Source organism: Calidris pugnax, unplaced genomic scaffold, assembly GCF_001431845.1.
Source record: "Calidris pugnax isolate Ruff unplaced genomic scaffold, ASM143184v1 scaffold211, whole genome shotgun sequence".
In the NCBI taxonomy this organism is placed as follows: domain Eukaryota; kingdom Metazoa; phylum Chordata; class Aves; order Charadriiformes; family Scolopacidae; genus Calidris; species Calidris pugnax.
In genome coordinates this window covers 8,378,998-8,391,204 of record NW_015091083.1, presented here as the reverse complement: position 1 = coordinate 8,391,204, position 12,207 = coordinate 8,378,998, and the positions used below count along the sequence as shown (strand labels likewise).

Sequence of the window (12,207 nt, the reverse complement as noted above, 5' to 3'; positions counted from 1 at the left end):
GCCATTTCATGGAATCGTAATTTGAAGTTTAAAAATACTGAAAGGGTCAAATTTCTGTCTTTCCATGACGCTGACAGTTGTCGTTAGCAAATCTGTTATCACAAAAATATCTGCTTGAAATCTGGGGCTGGGAAAAAGCGTTTTAAAATATATTGTGCACGTAGTGGAAAACTTGTAACTGTTGAAATTTGCTCAAATATATGTCAGTTCTGGACTACTGAAACCACATCAGGGTTTTCTGTTTTTAATTTATGCAGGTTGCAATTCTTCATACGTAACAGTGTATAGCGAGTACGGTGTCGATGTATTTGATGTTAACACTATGGAATGGGTCCAGACTATTGGCCTGCGAAGGGTAAGTCATTTTCTTTGAGTTTAGAACTTCATCCCAAATGAGAAGTTTCTTCGCAGTGGATGCTAGGCTTGAGTTAATTCTCTGCCTCCTTCCTCAAAACAGATCAGACCATTAAACATGGACGGCACGCTGAATCTCCTGAACTGCGAGCCCCCGAGACTAATATATTTCAAGAACAAGTTTGCAGGTGAGTACTGAGCAAGGGGAGAAGGGGGAAAATGACACGAAGCTAACTGGGTAATTTTAAGCAATGTTACCTTTGAGTGAGATGGCTTGTATTGGATGCATCTGGGTCAACGTGTCCCCGTGTATGTAAAATTGTATTGTGATCTTACAGCAGGAGCTGCCCTCAGCGTACCAGAAACCTCTGACAACAGCAAGAAGCAGATGCTTCGAACGAGGAGCAAAAGAAGATTTGTGTTTAAGGTTCCTGAGGAAGAGCGACTGCAGCAAAGGCGGTAAGGATTGAATCGTGGTGTGTGACTTAATGTACGTGATGACATGCAGAGACTGGGAATGCTAATAGTAAAAATGACTCTGTTCTTCTAGGGAAATGCTTAGAGACCCCGAGCTAAGGTCAAAGATGATTTCTAACCCAACGAATTTCAACCACGTGGCTCATATGGGACCAGGAGATGGAATGCAGGTTCTCATGGACCTCCCACTGGTAAAATACATTTAAAAGAGAGGGGGATATATGTGCATTTGTTCTTGCTCAGAAAAACGGTGAAGATGAGCTGTATGGGGTTCAACCTTTCTGATGTGCAACGCTTCTAAATCCTGTCCAAGTAAATACTGTTAGCTGACTTCTGAATGAGACACTGAAAGAAGTAGATATCCCTGCCAGGAGCTTGTTAGTAGTTTTGTAAATAATCAATCTCTCCTCCTTCCTCTTTCTTGTTTGTCACCTTAAAATAACAGAACGAATTTCCTTCCCCCTCATCCTCTTGACGTTCTGCTCTGATATCACTCCCACAGGCTTTGAGCACGGCTATCGCATGAGCCCTATCTCTGCTGAGATCTCTCTCCAGAGTGACCATTCCTCACTGCAAGGCTCCCCTCTGCTTTCCTCCTCTTCCTGTCCCTCCTCTGCTTCCCTAGCAAGGGTAGGAGTAGCTACAAACCATTAGCAACTGGAACTGGTGTGCTTGTGGCACTTTGCCAATTCTAGAGCGAAAAAAACAAGGGGGGAAAAAAACTAATGCTGTGGAGGTAACTAAAATGCATGTAAGTTGCAGTGCTTTGTAGCGTTATTTTTATCTTGTAATTAACAAATACAGTGTGTGTTCTTTACCCTCCATCTTATAGCTGCTAGTCAGGCTTTCTCTTGTCCTTCTCTGCTAGCCCAGGGGAGGGTGATGCCTTTGTCCTTTCAGCAGGAGGAGGAAGGAAAGCAGAGCTGTCGGTGCAGTCCCTGCCCCTTGGTAGAGGGTTTGCTGGCTGACAGGTTCTGGTGGCTGCTATGGGGCTTAGTTCTCTCTCTGTCTTTCTCAGGGTTTGTGTCTGTTACTGAAAATTTGTGGATGTGGTCAAGTAAGTTCAGAGTTTTTCTAACAACACGGGGTTCTAATAGCTTCAAAAGCGCAGTAAAGTTTTCATGAGTGACAACTCCTGGTTGGATAGCTCTTGTTCCTGGCTAACGAGGTGTTTCATTTCAACTGTAGAGTGTCCTGCCTGCTGCACAGGATGAGAAACCGTGTCCGTCTACCGCCAACCTCTCACGGCAGCAGCAGCAGCAGAGAAACAAGACCTATATCTCATGGCCCTCGTCAAGTAAGGCTGGAAGGAAGCTTGTCAGTTCTGAGCTGTCATTTATGGCTTCTACAAGAGGCGTAAAACTGCCTTTTTTCCTTCTCTCTCTCCAGGTGGCAGTGATGTGGGAGGAGCCATGCCTTCCCGAAGCATGTCTGATCCTGACCAGGAGTTTGACAAAGAGGTATAGTAGCTTTTATTACATGGAGACTAACGATACCTTGTTGCCATCCATTGTTTTCTTTTTCCAATAAATTTCTGAGGAAATACTTCGTAAAGACTGTGTTCTTTATGGAGGTGTTTTCCTTCCACAAATGTTTTTTCCAGCTTGTAACATATGATGGCAAGTTAGATGTGCCAGCACAAAAGCAAAACTGTGAAAAGATCCTTTTATGGTGGTATTTTAAGAAGTATTATGTCTTGGATTAAGTTTTTTAGACAAGGAAATTTGACTAATTGATGAAATGTCCTCAAAGCTCCTAAAAATGTTCACTGGGCTATTAGCATAGAATAGCTAAGTAATACAACTAGTTAAGTAATTTTCTGTGCTGCCTTAAGGAAGACTTTTTGTCACGTAACTTCAGAAGGAATCCTATTTTAAAATATGCACAACTGCTTTTAACAAGAGTAAAAGTACGTCAGCAAACTGAAAGTGCCCTCGCTACACAAAACTGGTGTCCCTGAATCCAAGGAGAGAAGATGTATGATTTTTGTTTCCTTGATTTATCATGGGTGTAGCTTCTTCCAGGCTTTGCTCAAGCACTGCCTGTGCAAGGAAGATGTCAGGAATTATGCCTGGTAGGCAAACTCCCAGATCAAGATCGTTGCATCTTCTTAGCGCTTTTTGGGACCCATCTACAGGTCCGTGTAATGTTCTGGATCTTGAAGGGTGTTTTCCTGAAGCCAGATGCCTTTGTACACCCCAGATCAAAGCACTTGTCCAGTTCTCATCACCACCACGCTCTGACTTCCTTTGTCACCTTGAGTAAGCCATTAAAAGTGTGTGAAAATAGGGGTCTGTAAACACAGGTATTTTTGAAACTGCCTTGATTTTCAAAGGTGCTGATGATGGACTACGTCAGTCGACTTAGTTATCCTGAAGCATCCTTCCCAAATTCCATTAAATTCCATGCTCTAATGTTACTTGCTGTTTGTAGGCACAAGTAGTGATGGATTCTAAGGTCTTTACGACATTTTCAGTAGATCTTAGAATTTCTTATTGTTTCTTAAATTAAAAAAGTAGTAGTTTGAAACTTGAAAAGGGAGTCTCTAATAAACAGCTTTTGATTTTATGCTGTTTTCCCCATGGCTTTTGGATTTATCGCAGCACGCACCGGATCATGTCAGAATAATCTTGTTAGAGACCATCTTATTTGCTGTTTTCCCCATGGCTTTTGGATTTATCACGGCACGCACCGGATCATGTCAGGATAATCTTGTTAGAGACGATCTTCTTATCGTTTGAGCCACGCAAAACCTTGTGAACAGCCCCCTTGAAGGATGTCACCTTTCAATTGGTTTGCTAAATATATATTCCCTTGCTGGAAAACCAACTTGCTGTGGTGGTACCAGTTTCTCCTGTGCAGTATTTCATTAGCTGTGAGTGTGTGCAGGGCTCAGAGCTGTAACTCACCAACGCGGTGGGACACGTCCCAGCCATCCTGTTGAAGCCAGACCCGTCTGTGAAGGCAAATACCCAACAGCTAATCTAAGGCTGGGGAAGTAGCTGTGGATAGACTTGTCTTTATTAGAGGTATTGACGTAGGGTGTCTCCAGTAAGTATATTCTGTTTCCCCATCTCCAGCCTGGTCCCTGGCAGCCTTCAGGCACTTCACACGCTTCTCACTGTGGCTGGTTTGTAAACAAAGTTCAGACGCTTGTTTCCTTTCTTCTCACCAAACTGAAGATGATTTGACCCTAATTGTTTATACGGGCACATAAATCTACTCCTGGGTGATAAAAATTGCTTAAAAAAAGCAGGCTGGTAAGTCCAGAACGACAATGGGCAGATTGATGCATTCCAACAGGAAAGCTCTGCAGTGGCTAAAGGAGAAGAGCCTGAGATGGAGCAATTTCCATGTACTTTGCCATAATTCCTGTTATGTCAAAACATCACCTTCAGGACTGCACTACGGCAGTCCTTGACAATATTTGCATGAAAGTTTAGCCATGAAATGAATCTCATACACGCTGCCTCGTAGGTGTTGCTCACCCTAATGTTTGAGTGCTTTTGAAAGCTTTTGAGCGCAAAGAACTGATTTTAAGTAAGCGTAATTTTTTTGTTTGTTTCATGTTTCTCGTTAACAGCCCGATTCAGACTCCACCAAACACTCTACTCCATCCAACAGCTCAAATCCAAGTGGTCCCCCGAGCCCCAACTCTCCTCATAGGAACCAGCTAACGCTGGATGGACTAGACCAGTCAACCTGCGACGCGTAACACTGCCACCCTCACCGTGCCGGCTTCCATCATCCACTGCTCCCTGGAGTCTTCAAGAGCAGGGCAAAGCTGTCTCAGATGCTAGTGCCAAGACTGACACTGAATCTCTAGTGTTGTACAAGAATAATTATATATCCAGATTGTAGATACAAACTATTGAAATGAAGAAAATTCTTTACTAAATAGCAATCGGGCTTTTTATGCGGAATTGTTCACTGCTCAGTTACGGTTGGTTCCTGTCTGCACAGCTGTGACACAGTTTTATTGCATAGGAGCATTTAAGGCCACCAGTAAATAGTCTTATTCTTATGCTGAAAAAGAAATAGAGAATACTGATAATGTTGCTACAATATCAGGAATATTATTTTTCTATAGAATGATGTAATGTCTCGTTAGCAGGAAATCCTTTTAGACACAATTTGGACCTCGAAATAGGAAATGCGAGCAGGTCTAGTTACATCCTCAGATGAATACACTTTTCCCTTTTTCCCATAACTCTTTGTTTCCTAAATCTTAAGGAGAATGCTAGGAAGCTGTAGGTCGTTTCCAACATCAATAGAATCACCAGGAAGTTAAATTAAAAGTTGGTTATAGTTTTGTGGCCTTTTAATTCATTTAGCCATTACATATACAGCGGCATAACTGTCTTTCTATCTTTCTACCAACTTTTTAGTCTTGTACATAGGACTACTGCCAGTTATCTTTTACCCACACCCTGCTTTTTAGTCCTCATCGATCAGTCGTTAGTCAGGGCTTTTAAAATATTGGTAATTACTGCTGTGAAGAAAATTTTACTCCTAGTTCCTGCCTGTCTCCTCCTGAGAAGTTGTTTCTCCTGGGTTTTTTTGATGTAAGGACACACTACGTTGTTTAGCTGGCGAGCCTTCTCATGGACACGTGTCCCTCAAAGTCTGCTTGGTCTAAGGGACTCTTATCGCACTCAACCATCAGTCTGTTTTATTGGCTACCAAAGTGGAACGTGAAGGATGTGTAACTGGGGGTGCTGCTTTTCTCATTAATTGTATCCTCACCTGCATGAAGACCCCATGATTATTAATCAAGTATTGATCATGTAGAAAAATGCACAACACACTCCTGTATATTTTGCTATGGCCCACGTGCAGTGGTGATGTTTTGCGTGTATATTTAATCTCATGCTTCCATGTATTATACATTTAGTAATCAAAGATTTGTGACCATGTTTCATTAAAAGCGTGTAATTAATTCCGTGGCTGGCATATCCAGTTTGTCATTGTCACACTAGTGTGCCTTCTGTGCCAATTTTATGACAGTTGGATGTCACTTATTTAAAATTTGGTTTAAATGGGCTAATGATATACCAATGGCTAATGTTCTTTTCTGAAACACTGTATAGGACGTGCACTTATCTTTAGTTTAAACTGAGTGTTCTAGTCAACATTTAATCCTGTTACGTTAAGTGTTCGACAGTACTTGCTCTTTTTCTCAGATTCTTGATAAAGGGGCTCGGTTAGAGCTGGACACTACTGCTTTGGGGGTTTTCTGGTTTTTACTTTTTTAATGTAAGTCTAAGTCTTTGTAATTATTGAATTGTGAGAACATTTTTGAACAATTTACCTGTCAATAAAGCAGAAGAGGGAGGTTTTAAAGTTGATAGTTGTCTGTCTTGACGCGTGAGAACGGTCTGCCGCTGACACGTGCTTTAGTTTCATCCTAAATTCACTTTCTTCGGGTGGATGCTTTACATGAACTGAGGGAAGCTTTGAAGCTCCATACCCGAATGCTGCGAGAGGCGGGGGTGTTTCTGCACGTAAATCCATGTTCAGGAGCGATGCAAGTCCTTCAGCTGGAATACAGTGTTGAAATGTGTTAAAGTTGTCATTTTTATCAAGTCGCTGGCCCTGTTATTTTTAAATTATTTCTATGACTGTTTCCTAATGGCTGAAGCACAGTAAGAAGGCTGCAAGATCTATTCAGACATCTTAAGTGAGATAAAACAATAAAGACTTTTGACTTGTAGTTCCAAAGAAACACAAAGGAACATTTCAGGGCTTTTTTCTTCAGCGTTGCCCACCTTACCCAGGGTATCTTCACGGGGAAGACCTAGATGAGTGTTCCCCGTGCCCTGTTCTGGGGGTGGGGGTGGTGGCCCTCAAACCTCCCATCAGCTGTGTGCCGGAAGCCTTCACACAAGTATTCATGTTAATCAGCCTTTGGCTTTTAAAAAAAAGCATTTCTGCTGCTCTTGAGCTGATTTTTCTCGGAGCAGTGAGGACTTCGGATGACAACAAAGTCTTTAATTATGGGGGTATTAAATCATAGCACTCAGCAGTGCCAGGGCTTGGTTATAATTTAAGCAGGAGAACGTTTCTAGAAAAATAAATTAATTGCTCAGTATGAATACATTATTCTTTTCTCTTTTTTTTTTTTTCCCCTCAAGCCTGGCCGAGCAGAATTCCTCCCCAAGTCCTCTACCACAGCCCCTCGCAAGCCTTCTATTCCCTTAAGGCTTCTGATGCTGCTTACCTCAAGAGTTCTTCTCAGCCCTCAGGAGAACTTTTAGAAATGCAGAAATTTGAGTCTCGATGTGAATTGTTCCTCTGACAGAGCACTTTCTTCTCCCTGGAGGCTACCAGTCTTAGTGAGGAACTGAGTTATGCGAGGAAGGGAGGATAATTTGGTCTCCTCTGCCCGTTCCATTTTCAGAGGCATTACATCAGGTCCCACAGCTGGGGTGACGGGTGACCGCTCACCAGAACACGCTGGTCTCTTCTAGCGCAGATCTTCACCCTAAAGGGCTGTGTATTTTGGAATATATCCTGGTGTCACTTGCTACCCAAGAACTAAACCCACCTGCCAGCGCCTCTGTCTGTAGCACAGATGTTGCTGAGCACAAGCAGGTTCCCTCCGTGGGTGCGATCTGCTGGGGGCAGCGCGTAAAGGCTCGCTTGATGTTTGCAGGGTAAATGCTTAACGCAGCTAAATCACAGAATCACAGAATCACAGAATCTTCTAGGTTGGAAGGGACCTTAAAGATCATCTTGTCCAACCGTCAACCTAACTGACAAAAATAGACACCCACACAACAAACAAGGAGCATCATCACTAAACCATACCTCCCAGCACTTCATCAACCCGTCTTTTGAACACCTCCAGGGATGGTGCCTCAACCACCTCCCTGGGCAGCCCATTCCAATGCCTGATAACCCTTTCAGTGAAAAAATTTTTCCTAATATCCAGCCTGAACCTACCCTGGCACAACTTGAGGCCATTTCCTCTTGTCCTGTCGCCTGTGACTTGAGAAAAGAGACCGGCCCCCACCTCTCTACACCCTCCTTTCAGGGAGTTGGAGAGAGCAAGAAGGTCTCCCCTCAGCCTCCTCTTCTCCAGGCTGAATAACCCCAGCTCCCTCAGCCTCTCCTCATAAGACTTATTCTCCAGACCCCTCACCATCTTTGTCGCCCTTCTCTGGACCTGCTCCACAGGGAAGTGGGAATCACAGGGAAGGGACTTCAGCGTGGAGATGCTGCAGGTCCAGGCACCCTCGACGTCCTCCGCAACACCAGATGAGGCATCCCTGGGAGAAGAAGACAGGTGCACAAAAACCTGAAGGGCTGGGAAGCATTTGAGGGAGGAGATGACTGTGGGAACTGAACCGCAGCCTCAGGTGCGATTAAGTGAAGAAACGGTCAAAGGGAGGTGTCACATCACAAACACAAGCCTTGTCTTGCTGCTGAGTTTAGCCTATGGAAAAGGAAATAAAAAACAAGAGAAATGGTATTCTTGCATGCCAGGCTACTGGAGCGTCCCGGGCTCTGGTCTGTACCCTGCCCACATGGTCCCCAGTGGCTCTGACAGGCAGGACATACCAAAAAGGAGCATTCACCTGCCCAGCCCTTGCCTTCCATTGTGGTGGCAGCAGGTCTGGACCACTTTCTCCTGTCTGCTTGCACCTCTCCATTTCCCTGTACATCCCTCCTGGGCAGCCCTGAGCTTCTCACAGTTTGGGGAGGGGGCAGAGCAGCCCCTTTCCTACAGCTTGGGAGCTGCTGCCCCACTGCTTGGGCTCACTGCTGGAAAGGGGTACAGGGAGGTGGGGGGAAGGCACGGTGATTGGCAAGAACCAGCACAAATCTCAGTGCTCCCTTACAAAGCCCTCCTAAACCTGTTTCTGGGTGCGTGGGGTCCTGAGGAGACACGGTGGGACGCCAGGGAAAGGCGAGCGTTGGCAGAGCATGTCCCAGTGGTGAATGCTGCTCCAGACTGGCGTTGCTGGCGGGGTTAGCTGAGGACAGGAGCAGAAGACAGCAGGACGTGCTCAGCAAGCCAGAGCTGCAATGCTGAGCTTCAGCCAGAGGAGGAACATGAACTCAGGAATCAGCCAGCTCCCTGTCCTTGCAGCAAATGTTTTCCCTGCTCCCCGATAAGATGCAGCACTTTTCTTTGTCACCTGACTACACAGGTTTATGCAGCTTTATGGCTTGTTTTCTCACAGATAAAACCCTCAGATTTCTTTGCAGCATCGCTTTGCTCTCTGGTCTCTTACGCAGCCCCTGCTCTGCAGTCCCCTGAGGAAGAGCAGTGCAGAGCCCTGCGTGCTGATGGAGGAGATGGCCATGGCTCTGGTGGCAGCGCCTTGGCCACCTCCTGCACTCCCCTGGTGCCAGCCCTGCCGAATCCCCCGCCTCTCTCTGCTGCTACCTCCTGCCAAAAGAAAAAAAATCAAAATAATATTTTTTTTTAAAAATGCATTGGCCCATTTTGCAGGCTCAGTGGTGGTTTGAGCACTGCTGCCCACTGCACTCTCTGAATCCAGGTTGGCACAACCTCTGCCAGCGGCCCTAGCGCGTGGAGGGAAGGCACAATGACAGGAGTTGGTGTCCATTAATAGTGCACAGGTTGCTTTCTCTTTTAAGACCCCGGGAAGCAGTGACTCCTGAGATCTTGCCATTAACACTAATGCATTTTGCATTAGCCTGTCACAGCAGGGGGGACCCTTGACTCTCAGGACCAAGAGGAAAACAAAGCCATCAGGTGCCCAGCCGTGCAGAGGCACAAACCACCCATCTAATGTGCTGCTTGTACCAAAGATGCCTGCGAATTAAATTCCTTGTTTAGGCAGGATCCCAGGGGAGACCCTTACGTACCATAAACCCGTTGCATTACCCTGCTGCACCACGGGATGCATGGATCATGGATAGGGCTGGTTTTCCAGCAGCTGTTGGCCCCCGGTATGGCAAACTGCCTCTGGTGCTTTGGTTTTCTTCTGCAGAGCTCCCCCCTCCCTGCGACGTTTTCTGTACGAGCGAGCGAACGTGGCTCCTGAAGGAAAAGTACAGAATGTGCTCTGCTAGCGCACTGACAAAAATTGATCTCTACTTTAATTAAAGCCTCTATTGTAAGTGACCTCGAGCTGCTAATGCATTTTAAAAATGAAGCCTGGCCAAGCAGCAAATCCATACACCCCCAGTACGGCGGGGTTACCGGGCGGTGATGGGTGCTGCGGAGCAGCCTGCCTCCCTCCCTGCTCCCTGCATGTCCCCCATGGCCATCCCACCTCACCACTACATCCCCACATCCCTGGGCAGAACACAGAGCTGATTTCCTCAGCTGCCCGCAGGGGAAAGGTACCATCCTGCCACTACCTTGTGCCATGATCCTTGTTGCCAACGGGTTGTCTTTTCCTTCCCTCTGCGTGCAGCTGCGGGATGCTCTTGCCTCTTGCGTCTTCAGCACACACCTCAGGGGTGCAGCCACTGAGACCCCTCGTGATCCTGGAGTGAGGGACCCAAAAAACAGTAGAGGGAGGGAAGTGATTCACTCCGGGGTGAGTGGCAAAGGGCTCCTTGGGGGAGATGGCCCCGAGTCCCCCCGCCTTGCACTGGGGCGATGAGCTGCCCGGTGCAATGGCCTCCAGCACGCAGCACTGCATCAGCCTGGGCTGGGGAGAAATAAATCACGTGCAGATGCTCATTTAAAGACTTGTAAGCGAGAGGAGATTCAGTCGCTTGCAATGAGCTGATTTGAAAGGGGAAAAGAGCACAAAAAGGCTCTCACAGGCAGCAGTAACACCCGCACAAAAGCCACCCCTCCGCAGCGAGACCCAGGCGATGCGGGGCCGGAGGATGCTGCGGCTGCTCTGGCAGGCACCATGGAAACCTCACAGCACCCGTGCTTCCACAGCAAGCAGTGCACAGGCTGACCATGCAGCACCATGTCCACACCAGCCATGGAGCGTTGTCTGGCCTCCTGTGGTCCAGCTGAGGGCTTGGGGGGTGTGTGGGGGGTTCTCCCTGGGGTTCACGTCACAGGGATGACGCTGTGTGCTGTAGGGTGAGTTTGAAGGACCTGACCCTGGACCACTGCTCTCCACAGAGATGCACATGTTGCGGGACCATGGGATGGTGGGACTTGGGCATTCCCAACCAGCTGGTGGCTTCCTCTGCGTTTTGACCCAGCTGGTGACCATTTCACTCAGCGCCAAGAGCCTGACAGCCACAGGAGAAGCTCCTGCCCAGGATGGTTGCTTTCCATCCCAGGACTGCTGGAGGGACACCCTCAGGAGCCATGTGTAGGGTGAAATCTCCACCCTGTGCCCCTTGGCTCACGATGCAATGGTGACAACCAGGGCCTGGAGGTGGCCTCGTGCCCTGCCTGGCTCGTGTTTTGTGCCCTGCCTGCTGGCACTGCCCGTGGCCGGGGGTCTCTCTGTGGGCAGGGGGCCGGTCTCGTCACCACACGCTGCCCATCATCCTTCGTCAGGGCTCTGATGCACCTAATGATGAATTCCCAGGCCTTTGAGGAGGGATTATGTCTTCCAGAGACTAGAACAAAATATAATAAACTTAAAATAGCTGCTTCCTTATGGAATATGCCAACAAGCCCTACTGAAAACCCAGCAGAGCGTAAATTTGCATAAATCTGCATACATCTCCATAATTTCAGCCTCACCCATCAGACCTGCTCCCGTAATGAAGCACTGCCTGACATTGCGGGCAGCCGAGGGTATTTGACACTTGCCAGGCCGCACACGCCGCCGCTAACAAGGCCCCTCACGGAGCCACCCCTGCCCCAACCCTCGTTTGAGACAGGCCAGAGCGACCATCCCCAGCCACCGGGTCCCTCACGGGGACACTGGCACCGGGCCTCTTTCCCCTTGCACCGCTGTGGGGAATAACGCAATAAATGCCCGGGTATGTCCAAGAGGGTCCCATAACCCTCAGCCCGGGCATGGCAGGGGGGAAGGAGGAAGCTCAGCAGAAGGAAAAGGGAGGGATGGAGATGCCTGGGATGGAGAGGAGGAACGGGGGACCCTGGGCAGAGATCCCCCAGCACCAAACATCGGGACCCTGGGCAGAGATCCCCCAACACCAAACACTGGAAAGCAAAATGGTTTCCTTTCAAACTCAACTAATGGGTCCAAGCTCTGGAGGCTCAGGGCCACATTTTGCAGTTGATTTATGCGCTGAATTTCCATCATGCATCCAGGGGTGCAGCCTTCGACCTGCTGCGTGCCCTGGGCAAATCCAGCACGGTGTTGGCTGATGAGCAGGCTGCTCAATTAGACCCCAACCTTCCCCAGGTACCACCTGAGATCCACATCTCAAATTTGACCGGTCTAAAAAGGATTTAGACCTACAAAATACAGTTTAAAACCCCAAAGCAACACCAGGGAGGCTGTG

The 12,207-nt window shown here is 47.6% G+C and overlaps 1 protein-coding gene across 1 annotated transcript in view; it reads left to right on the top strand.

Annotated features, from left to right (window-relative positions):
- Nucleotides 1-4,864, top strand: part of CDC42BPB (CDC42 binding protein kinase beta (DMPK-like)) — a 66,513-nt gene extending 61,649 nt beyond the window's left edge. The window contains exons 30-36 of the mRNA XM_014957556.1: nucleotides 258-355; nucleotides 458-542; nucleotides 693-813; nucleotides 905-1,022; nucleotides 2,020-2,128; nucleotides 2,221-2,291; nucleotides 4,415-4,864. Of these exons, the coding sequence (XP_014813042.1) occupies nucleotides 258-355; nucleotides 458-542; nucleotides 693-813; nucleotides 905-1,022; nucleotides 2,020-2,128; nucleotides 2,221-2,291; nucleotides 4,415-4,546 (734 nt within the window). The 3' untranslated portion in view covers nucleotides 4,547-4,864. The remainder of the gene's footprint in view (nucleotides 1-257; nucleotides 356-457; nucleotides 543-692; nucleotides 814-904; nucleotides 1,023-2,019; nucleotides 2,129-2,220; nucleotides 2,292-4,414) is intronic.
- Nucleotides 4,865-12,207: the final 7,343 nt, after the last annotated feature.